We start from the raw sequence: 18560 nt of genomic DNA on the forward strand, positions 1-18560 counted from the left end.
GGTTTGCTTGGGTGACTGGGCTCTGAGCAGAGTTGGGGACACATGGTGGGGTGGGGACAGCAGAAGATTCACTTGTTCCTTCCCCGGGGCGGACACCCACAACCATTGTATTAGTTCCTATTGCTGCTATAAATAAACCTCCACAAGCTTAGTGGCGTCAAAGAGCACGTTGCTCTCTTACAGTCTAGAGTCTGCAGCGCTGTGTTGCCCAGTGGAGGCTCTCGGGGAAAATCCTTGCCTTTTCCACCGACATCCCCTGGCATGTTGCTCCTTCCTCCATCCCCAGAGCCAGCAGCGTGGCTCCCTCTCTCTGCTCTGACCCTCTGCCTCTCTTACCAGGAAGGACCCTTACAAGGAAAAAGCCCACAAAACCCCCAATAACACTGTAGAAGCTTTATGCTGAGAAATCTTTGTGATTCTATTGAGCCCACCTGGATAATCCAGGAGACTGTCTCCATCTCAGAATCCTCACCTTGATCACAGCTACAAAATGTCTTTGTTTCGCCACATTAGGGCACAGATTCCCAGGCCCCAGGGATTAGAATGTGGAAGTCTTTGTTGGGTGGGGCGGGTGGGGGAGGGCACTGTTGGCTTCATCCGTCCCGCCAGCTGCTGTATACCGTTCAGCAGCAATAAGAGCGCCTTCCTTCCTTCCTTCCTCTCTCCCGCCCTTCTTTTAAAATTTAGATTTTACTTTTTGAGTAGGTAATATGTTTTGACAATTAAAAAGTAAAAACAATATAGCACCTGGGTGAGAGGCGATGGCCCCTGGGAACCCACAGCCATGGGGCTGCACTGTGGCTGGGACACTTGGAGGCTCCCTTGACCTCTAGGGGGAGGGAGGAGACCCCACCCTCCCCATCACCCAGCCCTCTGCATCCTTCACCCTGGGACCCCTCAGGCTCTCTTCACTCAAAAAGGAAAAAGCCCACAAAAACCACAGAAAGGTTTACACTAAGAAATCCTGCTCCGTTCCCTGTCTTGCCCATCCCGTTCCTCCTCGTGCCTTTAGGGGCCATGGTCTGAACACCTAAGTCCCCCCCCCCGTGCCAGGGTGAGGGTGTTAGGAGGTGGGGCCTCTGGGAGCTGCTTGTCATGAGGGTGGAGCCTTCACGAATGGATGAGTGTTCTTATAAAAGAGCCCAGAGAGATCTCTCACCCGTCTGCCAGTTGAGGATGCAGCGAAAAGTCAGAAGTCTTTGACCCAGAAGAGGGCCCTCATGTGACCATGCTGGCACCCCGATCTTGGACTTCCAGACTCCAGATCTGTGAACATTAAACTTCTTTGTTTTTTGGCAATATATATATTTTAATTCAAAGTAAACTGACAGTAATACACCATAAATTCTCATTTTGACATTCACCGAAAGAGTCACCTGGAAAATCTGCTTTTTTTGACAAAGTACAGAAGGCTTGGTCACATTTAAATCCCCAAGCGCTAGAGAGAAATGCTACTGCCAACTGGAGTAGACGTCACGTCCACAGACGTTCCCCAGTCCCCGCTGTCATGCTGCACAGGGCAGCCGCTATGAGGCAAGACAGTGCAGCGAAGTCAAAGCAAAACCAAACCAACCGGAGACAGCAAGCCGCAAGCCACTCGTCTGTGGCACTTGGTTATAGCAGCTCGAACAGACGAAGACAACAGGTAACCATGTTTATTAGCATCTTGTGTATTTTTCTAGGGTTTTTATGCATACATATATTCCTCTCCTTTCTTACACAACAATTAGCAAGCCATCTCTATATTGTTCTATTTTCTTGCTTCGTGTATCCTGAAGCTCTTTCCCCATCAGTACAGAGAATGTCCTCGTTCATACGTTTCTTTTACAATCACCTAAAATAGCGTTGTACGGACATTTCCATAGTCTATCCAGAATCTGTAGGATCTCTGCGGATGGATGTTGGGTTGTTTCCAGACTTTGTTAGCACACACAGCACCGCATATATTTTTCCTGGGTTTGTAGGCAGATCGCCCCTAGAAGTTGGATCAGTGTGTCAAAGGGTAATAAAGGTGTCAGCAATTCCGCTAGATTTTTCCATCGTGTCTTCCTGTGGTCGCCCTACACACCCATCAGCGCCCTGGGAGAGCGCCCCACTGACCCCCGAGAGGAGCTGCTAGTCTCAGGTTCTTTAAGCCAGTCTGATGGGTCAATTCAGCGAGTGTCACTTGCCACAGTGATGCAGGTCTTTTCAGGGGTGGAGGGGACCGAGGGGAGTGGAGGCCAAGGCCTGCGCCTCTCGTCTGTGTGTGTCCTACACGCCGGCCTGGTGCGTGTTCAGAGCGCAGGAGCTGAGCCCTGAGGGGCTTGTTGTCTGTCCCTGGGGGGTGGGGGCCCTCGGGCTTCAGGTAGGCATCAGTGGGGGGTGGGGCGCTTTCACACGGGCCTGTAGGTTCCATTGTAGCTAAAAGGGGGAGGCATCAGGCAGTCCCCCTCCTCCTCAGGGATCCAGCGCTGGACGTAGTTGGAGCCTTTTTCCTGAGGCCGCACGACCACGAGGTCTCTGGACTCCAGGGACGGGTCCTCCGGGAAGAAGTTGAAGGGCCGGAGCAGGAAGCCCACGGAGTTTCCGGGTGTGGCCGTGTTGGGGACGTCCTCTGCGTGAGGGATGTGCAGGAAGCCCACTGTGACCCAGGCCACCAAGTCCTGCAGGGGAAAGGAGCGGGCAGGGCTGAGGACACTCAGGGAGGAGAGCGGCGGGCAGCCCCCCAAGCCCCGTGCTTCAGGAAGGGGCAGATCTGGTGACCGTGGAGCTTGTTCCCCACACAGCACGCCGGGGGTCGCCCGCCTGGGGCTGGGGCTGTGTGTGGGGCTTGGGCCGGGAGAGGGCGGGGCCGGTACCTCATCTTCAATGTTCTCATTGTTGTGAAGATACTCCTCGAAGACCACAGGTGGGTCCCAGGGGTCGTTCTGATTATAGAGGCTGCTGCTGCACAGCTCAGATTCCCGGTACCTGGTCACTGCCAGGGGGTACCTGCCCGGACAGAGAAGCCAGGTGGATCTGGCTGCTGGGGGACGCCTCCCAGCCCCTCCCTGGGAAAGTTACCACCTTCCCCCGAATGCGGGATCGTTTCTTGGGAGTCGGCCAGACTGCTTGTGAGCTGAGGCCCGGGGCTCTGCAGGGTCTCTGCGCTCCCCCTCCCCAAATGTAGAGCCAGGCGCACACACACATGCCCGGATATACCAACACATAGACTCAGAAGCTCACGGACAGAAGCACAGACACACATGGACACAGGGAAACACAGGGACGAGGAGAGGCGCCTCCAGCCCTCCCGGCCTCCGGGGCCTCCCTCACCTGGCCCAGGTGACAGCTCGCTCCTCCTGCCAGCCAGGGGGCAGCACTTGGTCAGCTGAGGAGTGGAGCTGCAGTTGGTAGCTGCGCTTGTGGCCCCAGGGGTTCTCCTGGGGGCTGGTGAAGAGCAGGTACTTGGGCAGAGCCCGTCCGAAGCGGAAGGCCGCCTTGCGCTCCCGGGAGTACTTGGTCTCCTGGAGAGTCAGCTGGACCAGGCGGTGTCTCGGGCTCCAGGGGTTGGTGATGTTTTCCGCCTTCATCTGCAGGGTCTGGAAGCTGTTCTTGGTGCCTGCAGGTGTGCAGGGAAGGAGGAGAATGAAGCGCCCTGAACTACAGCCTCCTCATCCCACACAGGGACCTGCATCCCAGATCACACCCCACAGCCAGCCACAGGAGTGAAGAGGATGGGGGTTGGAGCTAGATGAACAGTGAAGGGAGAAGATTAAGAACACAAACATCAGAAGGACCAGAGACAGCTGCCACGATTCCCCTGTGACTCTGGGCAGTTCCTTCTGAGAGTAGATCTCCGAGCCTGCTTGCTGTGTCCGCGGCCCCAGAGATGGGCAGCTCATCTGGCCCTGTTCTAATGTGTGAGTTGATGTCAGGTCAAATCCTGTCATTAAGCCCCTGTCCTCTTTTACGGGGACACGACAAATTCAAGAGACACAAGTATTCCTGAGGACACTGTGTCCACTCAAAGCTCTAGGCAGCGACATTCCTTGCACACCTAGGCATCATCTCCTCCCCTGCCCTGCGCACAACTTCCTACCCTCTAGGGGGTCAAGGCACCTCCAGGGCAAGGGCAGGGTCGCCCAGCCGCACCCACGGCAACACCTGGTGCTAGTCACTTTCACCGTTTCTCAGGGGCACACACATTTCCAGCCCTGCAGGTTTCACAGAAGCAGACTGGGCAAATTCTCCCAATATTACACATCCGGCGGAGTTTCCCCACCATCTCCCATGAGTGCAAGTTATCACTTGAATGCGGACATTTAGCCAGGAGCGTGGCTCCCAGCTGGACTCCTACCTGCCACATCCAGGTCGACGCGGTAATGCACTAGGTGGGTGTGAATGTTGCCGATCAGGTGTGTGTGCAGGCGGGTCCCGTGACGCAGCCCCTCGGGGGTGTAGAAGGTGGCGTGGACGTAGCCGGTGGCGTGCATCTTGGCCTCCATCACCCCGTTGGGGTGGAAGATAAAGTCCCAGATGTAATCGTAATTGTAGACAGTCGAAGTCGTCCGCAGCACCAGCACGTGGCCCTTGAGCCCTGCATAGAAGTTGAAGCCACCGCTGAAGTTGGAGTCAAAGTGTCGCCGGAGGGGAAGCCCTGTGGGCATCTCGAAGAGACAGAGGGCTCGGGGGTAGTGGACGGGGCCGTCGGTGTCATAGTAATGGAGGGCATCCATGAAGGTGGCCGTCTCTGGGCAGTCGATGCCAGGGGCCAGTTCATGAGTGACGCTGCCCAGGCCCCAGCCGACGTCCAGGTACTTGGTCTGCATGCCCGCAGGCGTGTGTCCCCCGTAGAGTGCCGCGGCCTCCTGCACGCTCACCTCGTAGGCTACGCGTTCACCCCCGAAGCGGACATCCAGGACCTGCAGCCCGGAGGAGGAGCGCAGCCGGAAGGCGAAACTCCAGCCTCGGTAGAACACGGTGTTGCCCTCCAGCCTGTAGCGGGGGCCCTGGGGTTGGACCAGGCGGGGGCCGTTGCTCGTGATGGAGCTGGGGAAGGACCCACGGGGCTCATAGAAGGAGAAGAGGGCCGACTCCGGCAGGCTGTCTCCATCTTTGCCCTTGGCCAGCGGGTCCTGCAGGACCACCACATCCACCTCTCCAGCAGCGTACTTTTCTGCCAGTTCCTCGGGGCTGCGGTAGAACTTCCCGTTGTACCAGACCTGCTCCACTGTCCAGTCTTGGGCATTCATGCTTCCATGATCTACGAGGAGCTCCAGCCCAGTGGGGTGCAGGAAGTAGCCGTCCATCTGAAGCTGCAAGATGAACCAGGTGCGGCGCTGGCCGGAGGCCACACCCCGCGGCGCCACGTCTGTGAACGTCAGGCACTGGGAGTGGCAGTCTACAAATGAGAAGCCTGTGGTGTGTCGGAAGAACTGGTCCAGGGGCTTGGTGGCCTCCTGCAGGGTGCGGCTCAGGAGGGCATACTCTGTCCCAGTGATGGGCCTGGAGGCCCAGGAAGCCTGGTGCCTGGGCTTGCGGGGCAGGTCTCGCATGTACTGGGGACTTGGCAGTGGCCCCACAGCAAACTCGGTGATGTTGGGGTGCTCCTGCGCTCCGAAGAAGATGATGACCCGGGCCTCCCGAGCAGGAGGTCTGTGACCTTTATCCAGAAATTTTAGCACATGGTGCTTCTTGGGCAGAAGCATCTCAATGAGGAACACGGAGTTCTTGGCCACGGTCAATGTTGCAGACGATTCCAGCTTCAGCTCCTTCTGGGACCAGAGGAAGCTGTGAACAGCCTTCAGCTCTTGGGCACTCAGGTCGGCAAACACCCCAGCGTTGGTGCCCGAGGTCCTCGAGGAACCGTCTGCCGCGGCCAATGTCTGCAGCACCAGGATGGCGGCGCCGGCCCAGCCGAGGGCCAGGGTCTCCCACCCCATGGCTCTGGAATGCAGTAGAAGAGATGAACTTAGTTGTTTCATGGGAGAAAGTGGGTTTCCACCAGGCTGAGTCTTGGACTGTGACGTCCCTTGGCCTCATGGTTTGCCTGCAGACTCACTCCCTGGTTTGTCCCCTCGCAGTCGAGGCAGCCCTTGGTGGCAGTGGGGACCCACGCAGTTCCCAAGGCTGTGAACCTAGAACTGCTCTAAAAGTCTAGTTTAAAAAAAAATCCGTTGATTTCTATTTCTGCTCTCTCGTCCCTGGTCCGGAACCTCTTTCAGTCCTGTGGCTCCTCTTACCTATGCAAACTCCTTTCCCCTCCTCTGTGCCTTGCCACTGCCGGGACAGGCTCCGGGCTCCGCTCTTACCTCTCCGGCTTTAGATTACCTAGAGACTCACAGCGCCCTCCGCAGGCCACAATGTGCTTAGTGCACTATGGGTACGGACAGCAAGACTGTATTTCTGATACACAGCACAATGTTTTTTATAGAGATAAAATGTGAAATTTAGCGTAGAAGTTCACAGAGTCAGCTCTGGAGTCAGGTTGCCAGGGTTCGCGTGGCTGGTCTGTCCCAGCGGTGGGACCAGCTGTGTGACCTTGGGCACCTTGCTGAAACTCTCTGGGCCTCCATTCTCTCAACCGTGCAATGGAAATAACCATGCCAGTACCCACCTCTATGATTACTGGGAAAAATCAGCTGGACCATAAGGATAAAGTGTTTAGAACAAAGTGTACCTTCTAGGAAGCACTCAAGAAACACTGCCGACCCTTCTTCTTGAAGTCAGCCGCGTGGATCCGCTCTGGGAGGCCAGCGCATTTACACTTCTGAGTGATATAGAGGAATCTGACTGGTTAGGCCGTAGGCCTGCGGCTGCACAGGGGAGGGCGAGAACAGGGTGGCCAGTCCTGCCCAGGCTTCTCGAGCCCCTCCTGGGGCCCTCAGGTTGTGACCGCTTGACCCTCAAAGCCTGAGGAGGACACCTCAGGGTGCTGTCATCCCAGCTGGCCGTTCAGGGGGATGCCCTTTCCCCTTCCATTTTGAGGGGAGGCTGCAGTCAGGATCTTCATGGCACGGACCATCCCTCAGAGCTGACCATACAGTCCCTCCCACTGGTTCCTCGTCTTGTCCCCCGACACTGATGGGAAGGCCCAGGGATTCACGCGATTTTCTCTCCAGCCTGGAGGGATGCGGGGTGGGGGTGGGGGTGGCTGTAGGGGCTGCCGGTGAGTCCAGAGCCAGCAGAGAGACATGCAGTGAGCTCTTCTTCCACTGTTAAACATCGGTCAAGCTTTTTTTTTTTTTTTTTTTTAAACTAGACTTTTAGAGCAGTTCTAGGTTCACAGCAAAATTGAGAGACATGCAGAGCGATCCCTCTGCCTCCTGCCCGCCTCCCCGCCCCACCACACACGTAGCCTCACGCACTGTCAGCATCCACCACCAGAGGGGCGCGCTCGTTACCGTCTGTGAACCTACAACGACACGTCATTATCACCCAAGGGCCATAGTTCACGACAGGGTTCACTCTTGATGTTGTACATTCTCTGGGGCTCGTCAAACGTGTAAGGCCATGTAGCCATCATTACAGTGTCATACGAAGCAGTTTCACTGCCCTAAAAGTTCTCTTTACGCCGCTTGTTCATCCCTCTCCTCCTCCTTCCCCCGAAAACCCTGGCAACCACTGATCTTTTTACTGTCTCCATAGTTTTGCCTTTTCCAGCATGTCATGCATTCGGGATCACACAGGATGCAGCCTTTTCAGACTGGCCTCTTTGACTCAGTAACATGTTTTTAAGTTCCTCTGTGTCTTTTCGTGGCCAGCTCCTTTCCTTTTTTTATAACCTCGGATGAAATAAAAAGTATACTTTAAGGCAGGACAGGAACAAATTAAACAGAAAACTCTCTCCCTGGGTTTGGCTGGGGCTCTTCCCTCCCTCCCTGCCCCGTGTGGAATGTGCATCTGTGTTACACGTTAACCAGAGCCTCAAAGGTGGGAGGGCCTGATCCACTCGCTAAAGATTAATTATTTTCCTTTCTTCTGACGCTAACAATGTAACTTCTTAACTTCTTTCCCAGCGTTTAGAGGATTGTGGTGACTTGCTACGTGCCTTGTTGGTGCTTACCTGGACTATGCATCCTCGGTGAACTTTATGTACAATATCAGTATGTCATTTTGATGTAGGTCCTTTTTTTTGTTTCAGAAATGTATATGACTGTGCCTTTGATTTCTAACTGGCAGAACAGTCCTCAGAGCTGAGAACCTGCTTCCTGGGTTATCATCCTCAGTTTGGCTCAAATAAAATTCTCTTTTTTTCTTCTCAACTTGATAATTAATAGTTAATTTTCTTGGCGTAGTTGGCAGAATATCAGAGACACCCCCCAGAGGACGCGTGGCGTCCAGCCTGGACCGGTGCGCTGTGCCAGCACCGGCGTTCTTAGCTCCACCCACTTGTTGGTGCTCCTCAGGGACCTTGCTGAGCTCTGCTGACATCCAGGCATCATTGCTTTAAATGATGTCCTGAATTCTAGCTGTTTTTCTTGGGACTTGGGAGTCCCAGAGGTGGGTAACAGAACATTTCCAGTATACATCCCGTAGGCAGGGACCTAGGGGGAACTTTGGAGTGAACTGGGTTGGCTGTCCTTTTTAAAAAGTTGGTTTAAATGGGAAAGATTACGTTTATATGGTCTGAACAAACTGTTTGCTAGAAATGAGAGGCTGCTTAACTCCAAAGAAAAAGGGACATCTGCTCCTTCCGGCCACAAGGCATTGTCAGGTGACTAAGGACCCAGCGGAAGTGTGTGAGGATCAGTCCTCGTGATGTGTAGTGGTCCCACAGAGGATCTCCCTACAACCGCTAAGTAAATTCTGCTCTCCGGGGAGGCATAATAAAGACTGATCCCCGAGTGCTCGGAGCACCTCCAGCAGTTTCAGACTGTCGGAGGGAGGAACTGAGACACCTAAGAGAGTCGAACCAACCCAAGGGTAACTCCTTGGGGAGCTGGACACACAATGGGTCCACCACACTGCCCTCAGAAGGTTGTTCAGATCCTGTCTGAATTTGGCTACCAAGTTAATAATAGGAAACTGTGCCTCTAAGGCTGAACAGCTCCTGGATGGGTAGCCACCCACTGGAATTCCAGCTGGCATTGTGTACAGTTGGAACAAAGCCAATGCTTGTAAGCACTTATCTTAACTCTTAAATGGCCAGATGGAGCTCTTTTGACATTCTAGAGAAAGCCAGCTTGATAAAACACCTTTCCAAAATTCTGACCCCAAGACAATAAAAGTATTCCTAGGAGAAAGCTTGAAGTTATAACTCTTATGCCCTTGAAATGTGAACACAGCCCACATCATCTGAGACTACAGCCTTAGCTCAATCAGTAGACTTAAAATAAAAGGGAAGAAAAAAAGAGGGAAAGAGATTCTTTAAAACTCAAGCAGGAAAATGTTGATATCTCTGTCGGTGTGTGTCTGGATATATGTATGCCTGTGCGTACATTATAAATATGCTATGTCCCTATCTCCTTTGATAGAGTTATCAAAGTTAATTTGTAAACGAGCTCTGACTTAAAAGTAAGTGCTTACTACAACAAAGTAGTGAATAAGACAAAAAAGCAGCAGACTCATAGAGCAAACTAGTGGTTACCAGTAGGGAGAGGAAAGATGGAGGGGTGATATAGAAGATTATGAGGATCAAACTATAATGTATAAAATAAGCTACAAAGATATATTTATTGTACAACACAAGGGATATAGCCAACATTTTATAATAACTATAAATAGAGTAGAACCAGTCAAATTGTGAATCACTATATTGTACACCTGTAACTTATATAATATTGTACATGAACTATATTTCAATAAAAAAAGAAATGTTTAAAAAAAAAAGGTAAGTGCTTACACATCAAATATTTCTAAATGTAACTTCAGCTAGCCCTAATTTTTAAAAGATCATGCGATGTAGGATTAATTTTTAATGAATAAAAACAAGTTTAAATTGATGGTTTAATTAACATGGACATGTCTTTAGAGTCATCAGCATTAAGTGTAATTCTTTTATTGTACCTAGGTTTGCTGACAATCAATACGCATATAGTATCTGTGCTACAAAGTCTGTCAACAAGATGATGAAAGGTATGATGATATTTTCCTAAGTAATAAAGTAGAGATAAATGGGATAAAAGCTTTTGGGCGAACTCTTTAAGAATAACCTGTTTTATTATACATCCACGCAAAAGCAGTTTTTCCAGACTTTTGGCAACCTGAAACTTCAGAGTTCTGCTAAATTAAATTAAGTGATGAAAATTCATTGAATGTCTAGATCATTTTTAGTAAGATAAAATACTGAAATATTAATTGCTAAAGAAGTCTATGTTTACCTATTTTTGACCTCTTATTACAGAGAAACTAAATACATTTGAAATGATTAATAAATATATTTTACACTTTATTGAAAGATTGTAAAATGAAATGGCATGTATTTCTAGAAATTAATTTTAAAAAGGGACTCTTGAGAAAAGAGTCTTATGCCTGGTCAAGACTGACTAAGATTAGATTGAATTTAGTTAAATAAATTGATTTCAGTATTAAAGGTGAAATGATGTAAAACTAGAATTTGTTTCCTCCTCTGTTCTGAGAACCGAGTTTTCTTGAAATATTAATCTGCTTTTCATAACAAGTTGTAAAGTTTCTTTACTGGTAACTTTCTTCACTTGACTTTGAAATCTTTCATTGTCGCTTTGGTTAAGTGGATAAGCATTATTTCACAGTCGCTTATGATCCTACTTGGCCAAACATTTAAAACCTTTGATATCTTTGACAAACTTTATCAAATCAAGTTCTAAATGAAGTTCTTTTGACTTCTAGCTGACTTTGGGATGCTTCAGAGAGCATCTGAACATCTCAAAGAGAGACATTAAACTAATTAGAATTATTTGATGTATTAAACAAGAAACATTGCGACATGAGTAACAATAGGTCTTCTTAAGTTGTATAGGTAAATATTATTAACATAAATGTTCTAGAAATTATATGAAGTTCCCAAAATTTGAAATGTCCTGGTATGTTGTCAGTCGTAATTCTAGTTATGATCTTGGAATACTGTCTGTTACAGAAATAGCCAGATTTCCTTGACAGTTGCATTGTATTCAGATCTTTAAACATGCTTTTAAAATCTTTTGTCATTTATAGACTGTTATTGTCTTACTCTGATGCTTTTCAAAAATGCTTATAGACAACTTGCTTTTATGCTCCAAAACTAAATTAGACTCAGCAGCAAAAGGGCGTTCCACCTTGTACAAGGGTTATTTCAGAAACAGCTCTCTCACGTAAGGCTACTGAAGAAATAGTAATAGGATCTCTTTTAACAATTTGTGCCTGACACTCAGTTGAGTCTCTTCTAAATTCTGACTACATTCAGCACAATTCTGTAGCCAACTAACTTCATATGAATTACTGTTGCTTTCTGCACAGAATACTACCTTGATTAATGTAATAACACTAACCCTGCAATTTTGCTTCCAGCACCCCAGGAAGAAAACAACCAGGACTACATTTCATTAACAGATTATCTCCTGGAATGACTTGCAAGAAGCTGCTATTGATAAGGCTGATCTGAATTTAATTTACAGATGGATCCTACTTCAGGGATGAATAGGGACATTACCGAGCTGAAAATGCAAAGCATCCACAATGGACGTAAGTGAAAGCTTTTATTCACCAGAAACAAAGTCAGCACAACAAGCTAAATTAATCGCTTTAACCTGAGCTTGTCAACTAGCAGAAGACCAGGTAACAGATACACTGACAGCTGCTATGCTTGTAGAGTGGCACACAATTTTGGATGCTATGAAAACAATGAGACTTTTAACCTCTTCAGGACAACCTATTAAAAAAATAGAAGACAAGTGGCAGTGTTATTAATCATTATACCACTGCCAAGACAGTTATCAATGATTAAAACCTCAGGCATTCCAAATCTGACACTGTGGAAGCTGAAGGAAATCAGTTCGCTGATGCCACAGCCAAGCAGTCAGCTTTAAATCTTCATCCTGCCCAGCTTTGAGAGTGTCCACTGCTCTCTGTTAGCCCTGCTAACTCAATAAAAGATTTCTTTCTACAGGCTCAAGAAATCTCCACTAAAGAAGAGAAACAAAAATGGCAGCAGAAAGGAGGAATTTTGACCCCACCACACAAGTAGGGTTTAGACCTGATAAAACAAAACAAAATGAAACTCATGGTGTCTACTGAAGCCCAATTGCCATTACTCCAGCATGTACATTCTTTAACCCACTGGGAATCTGAGAAAATGGTTTTATGGGGAAAACAGTATTTTGGAAACTTTCACCCATGATGGTTCAAAGAAAATATAATATTGACAGTGTCTTATTGAGACACTTAGAAAAATCTGTAGCTACTTTTACAGTGAGCTCCTAGGAGATGAAAAGGATCATGAATTACAACCTAGAGATTTTGTTTATTGGAAAGGACATCAAAGAAAAGATTCTTTGCAGCCACAATGGAAAGAAATTTATTAGACATTACTAACTAATGCATGCATAGCCAAACTGAAAAACATTGATTCCTGAATTCACACCTCTCATCTTAAAAAGGGCCCAACATCTGAATGGACCTTGAACCTCTGTGTCTAGCACTTGGCTTTAACTAAGACAAGCATCACCAAGCTAGGACAATAAAAAGATGACAACAGTAGCAGACAACTGACCCAAGAGTCCAGACCAGACCTGTAAGACTCATCCTAGGAGTTCAGTTGTACTGTTTACCAAATGTCTATCAAAATCAAAAGTTACTGTTTTATTTCAAGCTATGTTTTTGCCTCAATGTTTAGGATGGAAAGAAAGCTTTTTAGTAACACTGTGACAAAGTATAGCTACTGGGGCAATTTAACTGATTATTGGATTTGTCATCAAATTTCTCGGTCAGTACAGTTGATAGAAGCCCCTTATAATTCTTGTCACTGACTTTTCAGATGTTTCTATAACCTGCAAAATGTTTCCCCATCAGCACAGACCTCCATGATTGTTTACTACATTCAATTAACTTACTCAGTTCTAAAGTTTCTATAATGAGAAAGCAATGTTGCCAAACCAATGGCTCTTGATTTTTAAAACTGCTTTGCAGGGGGAAACTTATGCTATAATCCAGATAATGTGCTTCCATACCAGATTGAGTCCTCTAATACAACTAACTAATGACCCGCGTGTAAAGTCAAATTTCTGCATAGAAGAATCTCCTTTCTAGTCTGAATGAAATGTTGGGTAAATGGTTCAGGTCTGGGGATTCATGGCTTAAATCTCTGCTTCTGATTTTGTTATTGCTGGCTGTGCTGATTGTGTTCTAGATCATTTAGAGAGTAATAATCTCTTGTGCCTCTTCATGTCAAAACTCCACCTAAAATAATGGTGTCTGAATGACTTGAAACTATTGATCACATCTATAGCTCCAAACAGAATAACAGGCACGCACGATGCACACACAAGTTAAAATTGGCATGAATCTGATTTGTCAACCTAGAACTGACTATCAGTCCTTGCTACGCATTCTACTATCTTAATCCTCTGAACAAAAAACTGTTAAGACTTGGCACTGGGGGATATGGTGGGTCCAGGGCAGGTGAGCAACCACCCTGGCATGGTGTGGGCGGAAACCAAATATTCACTCACTTAATGCTTTCTATCGAAAAATTAATGATCAAAAAGGGGGAAATGATGAAATAAAAATTTTATTTTAAGGTAGGACAAGAAAAAAATGAACCGTAAAATTCTCTCTCGGTGCCTCCTGGATCATAAAGACCACTTTTCTTTCTTCTGACGCTAGCAATGTAACTTCTTAAAAGAACAGCGTTCTTTCCCAGTTCTTAGGGTGCCATGGTGACTTGGTACTTGTTTTGCTCATGTTTACCTGGACCGTGTGTCCTTGGTGAGCTTTATGTAAATATCAGTGTGTCATTTTGATAAATGATCCTTTTGTCTTGAAAATGTACATGACTGTACATTTGACTTCTAACTGGCAGAACCATTCTCAGAGCTTTCTGAGAATCTGCTTCTTGGGTTATAGTCCTCAGTTTGGCTCAAATAAAATTCCCTTTTTTTCTTCTCGACTTGACAGTTAATTGAATTTTCATTGATGGTCCTTATCCCCAAATTGCTTTCTGCCAAGGAGGGAGATGTGGAAGAGACCTGCAGTCCTTTAACCCAAACTTGGCTATTCCTTTGCCCTTTACCTTTCCCAGTACAATCTTCTGTTCCCACGTCTGCGGGGGCAGCGGGTAAGGTGGATGATGGCAATGAAGCCGTGGGAGAAGGGAAAACGCGGCAGCCAGCGAGAGTGCGATGCTGGGAGACACGAAAGATGCCCTCTCCTCCTCACCGCTTGCCTCCAGGACCCAGAAAACAGCAGCTACCATCTCACTGCACCTTTTCTATCTTGCTCCCAGGCAGTTTGTGCCCTGGAGTGACTCCCTCTGAGCTCTTGCTCTTCGCTTTCTGGCTCCCTCCCTCTTATGTCTTTGTTTCTTCTGACCCCTCACTCCGTGTTCATCTCCCTGCTTCCCGCACTTCCCAGTCAGCCCCTGCTTGGCTCTTCCCAGATAGCCCATCAGACATACCTGCGCGCTCTGCTCTGGTTTCGCCTCTGCTGCCAGCCTTGGTCTTTGACTCCTTCTTGAGCTTAATGGCTCTATAGGACTCCGCCCTAGAGGGAGGGACAGGCTGCAGTATGTGCTGACCAAGGTGGTGACCTGCAGGTCAGGAGGTTCCACACTGGATGGGGCAGGAAATTGCTGGCAACTGTAGCCCGGAGGGCAGAGGGCTCCCGGTATCCAAGTACCCAAGTTTAGAAATTCCCCGTCATTTCCTATGTCAGCACCCAGGGTTCACTTCTGTTTTCACTTCTCTTTCATTGTTTCACTGTTTCACTTCTGTTTTCCCTAATAACACCCATTATTAGGGAAAACATTCCTTCTGCCACAGTGGCATCTTCCACAAGTGTTGTCTGTGCCATAGTCTGTTAAAGTAGGTGGTGTGTTTCAGAGGCCAGAGCTAAGGATGAGGGGAAATTTGCTGCAAGAAGTCTCACCTGAAGCAAATATATGGACAAAGACAGAGGCTGGTGGTGACTGACATCAACTTCAAAAACAGAGAATGTGACCCATGTGTAAATGGAGAACCAGAGACGGAAGAGTTTGGTAGAGAAAAGCCACACACACGCTCACCCGTGCACACACGTGCACACGTACCTAAGAAAGGCAAGAGAGAGACCTTACATGGCCAGTGATGAAAATAACGTCCAGGAACTGAGGTACACGCTTGACTCAATGCCGCGGGGGATACCTGTAAATAAATGAAAGAGACATCTGAGAAGAAAGGATGGGGGGCTTCAGGGCATCACCGCAGGGTAGAGGCGGCCTTGGGAGCAGGAACGACTGCAGGGCTCCCCCCTGGAGGAAGAAGGATGGTGAGGGCAGGGAGGGAGGGAGGGGGTACACAGACAGATTTCACTTCTTTATCTGAAGGAGTACACAAAACGCACCTAGAAAGATCGTATTACAAGGTAGCACAGAGTAAGTGCCATGTGAGTTATGCCCGAGGGCAAGTCCTGCAGGATGCAGAAGCTTCTCAAGGCCTGGGGTTCTGTTTGGATTCCTCTGTGTTAGACGTCACAGTGTGCCACACACTGGGTGATTTAAAACAAGAGATGTGTACTCTCTTACAGTTCTGGAGGTGGGCAGTCTGAAATCAAGGTGCTGGCAGGGCCAGGCTTCTTCTGGAACCTCTAGGGGAGGACCCTTCCTTGCCTCTTGCAGCTTCTGGTGTTGCCAGCAATCCTTGGCATCCCTTGGCTCCTTGGCTTGTAGACACACCACTCCAGTCTCTGCCCTGATGGTCCCCTGGGCCCCTCTGTGTGCCTGCATCTCCCCTCTTCTTATAAGGACACGAATCATTGAATTAAGGGCCCACCCTACTCCAGTATGACTTCATTTTTAGATAATTAAATCTGTAATGACTTTATTTCCAAATAAGGGCACGTTCTGAGGTCCCAGGAAGAACAAGAATTTAAAGAGACTCTAACCACCCAGCACACCGTCTTCACCTGCCCCAGCGTGCAGATGCCCGGCCCAGAGGAGAGCCGAGTGGTGTCTTGGCATGTGCGAGGGACAGAGGAGAAGGAAGATGTTCTAGGCTGGGGACAGGTAGGAGCAGAGCCGCGGAGCTGAGGTAGGTAGTGGGTTCCCAGGACGCAGAGGAGGGTGGGAGTCCTGGGCCAAGTCTGGTGTCGAGGAAGGCGGAGGTGGGGGTGTCCGGGAAGAGGCGGTTAGAACCAGGAGGCCCTTGTGCACTTCTCCAGAAAAGTGGGGTGAAGGGGAGGGACTTGAGGGAATGCCATGGAGACCAGGGAGAAAGACGTCTTTAAGAACCACCCTGAGGAAAGTGAGATGAAAGGACCCTCAGGCAGAAACGCTGGGGGAGGCTGCGGCTGTCGGCACAGGTGGAGGGAAGTGATGTGTGGAATTCTGCAACTTGGAATCTGCTGCCTTGCCTCCTGCTCTTTGCCCCGGCTCAACACAGTCTCTGTCTGGCTGCTGGTCCCTCCTGGATGTGACCTTGATTTCGGAGGTGACTACCTTGATTTATGATTTCCCTCCTCTTAGAGTTAATGATTGGTGACAATTCCAGATAGCACTTGAGCATAGACCGTGTTCTGGGCCGCCTGCCTCCCTTGAAGGCGCAGAAGCGATGGTCCTGGGGATGGCGATGCCGTCGGGGACAGGATGTTCGGTCTTGGGGAGGGGAGCGTACATGTGAAGGCGGATTTGGTGTCCGGAGATCACAGCTCACTGCTTTCTCATGGCTAACGCTTAATATTTTGTTTTCAGAAAGTCGCAACACATCAGGGATCATTGGAGATAATCTAGAGAGCATGATTGTTTCCATGGAACCCCAGGAAAGAAAGAGTTCCCCAGGTGCCTGCACCAGCAAAAGCGCCTGGTCAGATCTCTAGGCTACTGACGCCTCGGTCACAGCTGTCCTCCCTGACTAGGGAGGGCTGGCTCGCAAAGGGAAGATTCTACCGCTGTCGTCAGGAGGGGCTGGCACTATTGGTATTTTGAGCCTGGTAATTCTTTGTCATGCGGCTGTCCTGTGCATCACAAGATGTTTAACAGCATTCCTGGCCTCTACTCACTAGATGCCAGTGGCACCCTAAACCTCCATCCCCTGCCTCCAGTTGTGACAACTAAAAATGTCTTCAAACATTGATAAATCTCTCCTGAGGGGCAAAGCTGCCATCCTGTTGCGAACCATCGATCCATATTTAACCCCCCGCGATTTGTACCTGGAAATTACGACAGCGCCCAGACCCCTGACTCTCCTCTGGAGCCTGTCCCATCTGTCCTTCATGGTTTTGCAAGGACACGAATCTGATCGTGGCCCCTTCCCTGCTTTGATGGGGTCTTACTGCCGATTGGGTAACACTTATACTATTTGTTGGCATTAAACACCCCTTGAAGCCCAGCCCTAATCTTCCTTTTGTTTTCGGAATACCCTCTCACCTCCAGTTTGCCATCACTCGGTCCCGTGCTCCAGCCATTCCGAATCAGGCTGAACTGAAGGGGCCTCCGGGCCTTGGCCCATGCCATTCCCTTGTCTGAAAGCTCTCTCACTCTCCTCATTCACTGACTGAGCTCTTTCTTTCAAGGGTCAATGCCAAGGCCCCTCTTTCAACCCTCCCCCCCCAGCAGCACCCCCCACCCCATGGCATTCTCACACTGCTTTGTAACCCTCTGTTCACAGGTCTGTCTCTTCTAAATGCTTCTTCGAGGTCAGGGACACTTGTCTTAGTTTCTTCAAGTATACAGAGACCAATACACAGACTGGCGTACAGTGGGGGCTCCTGTTCTGTTTTCAGAGCCAAAAGATGAACAGATCATGTGGAAAAGGGGCATAGAAGAGATGTTAGGATCCCAGAAAGTCAGAAAAGCTTTGATGAATTGCTGTGTGGCACTTTAAGGAAAAAACGTGCTCCATGGTGGGGTTTCAACTAGATTACGACTCTAGTTTTATTGAGATGTAATTGACATACAACAGTGAGTAACTTTAAGGTGTAGAATACGTTGACTTGATACACTTACATAGTGCAGAATGATTGCCCTGCAGTGTTAGCGAAGGCCTCTACCATGTCACATAATCTTCATTTCTTTTTTGTGGTGAGAACATCTCAGATCTCTTAGCAACCTTCATGTGTGTAACACACCACGCTGCCCACGTGGTCCCCAGAATTCATCCATCTTTTAACTGGAGATGTGCACTCTTGGACCAGCATCTCCCCATTCCCCCCACGCCCCAGCCCCTGATAACCACTCTAAATTTCTACCAGTTTGGATTTTTAATTTTCTTCGTAACAGTGAGATCGTATAGTACTTGTCTTTCTCTGTCAGGTGTACTTCATTTGGCAAAATGTCCTCAAGGTCCATCCATGATGTCGCAAATGGCAAGATTTCCTTCTTCCTCATGGCTGAATAATACTCCAGTGTAGAAACCAGCACCACATTTTCCTTATCCATTCATCCTTTGATGGACCCTCAGGTCATGCCCATAATTTGGCTACTGGAAACAGTACTGCAGTGAACATGGACG

General features: G+C 48.7%; 1 protein-coding gene across 2 annotated transcripts; it reads right to left on the bottom strand.

Moving 5' to 3' along the window:
* Positions 1-1281: 1281 nt before the first annotated feature.
* On the bottom strand, positions 1282-14690 carry AOC1 (amine oxidase copper containing 1). 2 transcript variants are annotated; one of them, XM_032483157.1, is made up of 6 exons: positions 14534-14621; positions 7332-7378; positions 4322-5910; positions 3298-3583; positions 2841-2973; positions 1282-2645 (listed from the first exon to the last, which is right to left on the bottom strand). In XM_032483157.1, exons 3-6 carry the CDS (start codon positions 5904-5906, stop codon positions 2376-2378), a joined length of 2274 nt encoding a protein of 757 aa, XP_032339048.1. In that variant the 5' UTR covers positions 5907-5910; positions 7332-7378; positions 14534-14621; the 3' UTR covers positions 1282-2375. The 2 variants fall into 2 exon arrangements, with proteins under 2 accessions (XP_032339048.1, XP_006190584.2); XM_006190522.3 differs by lacking the exon at positions 7332-7378 and having other exon boundaries at positions 14534-14690.
* Between the last annotated feature and the right edge of the window lie 3870 nt (positions 14691-18560).

Source organism: Camelus ferus, chromosome 7, assembly GCF_009834535.1.
Source record: "Camelus ferus isolate YT-003-E chromosome 7, BCGSAC_Cfer_1.0, whole genome shotgun sequence".
NCBI lineage: Eukaryota > Metazoa > Chordata > Mammalia > Artiodactyla > Camelidae > Camelus > Camelus ferus.

Bases quoted from the DNA above. Each gene is read 5' to 3' on its own strand.
- AOC1 (XM_006190522.3), bottom strand. From the start codon at position 5,906: ATGGGGTGGGAGACCCTGGCCCTCGGCTGGGCCGGCGCCGCCATCCTG. The intron at 3,584-4,321 runs GTAGGAGTCCAG...GCACACCTGCAG, and splicing joins CGTCGACCTGGATGTGGCAG to GCACCAAGAACAGCTTCCAG. The intron at 2,974-3,297 runs GTGAGGGAGGCC...CTGTCCGGGCAG, and splicing joins CGAGCTGTCACCTGGGCCAG to GTACCCCCTGGCAGTGACCA.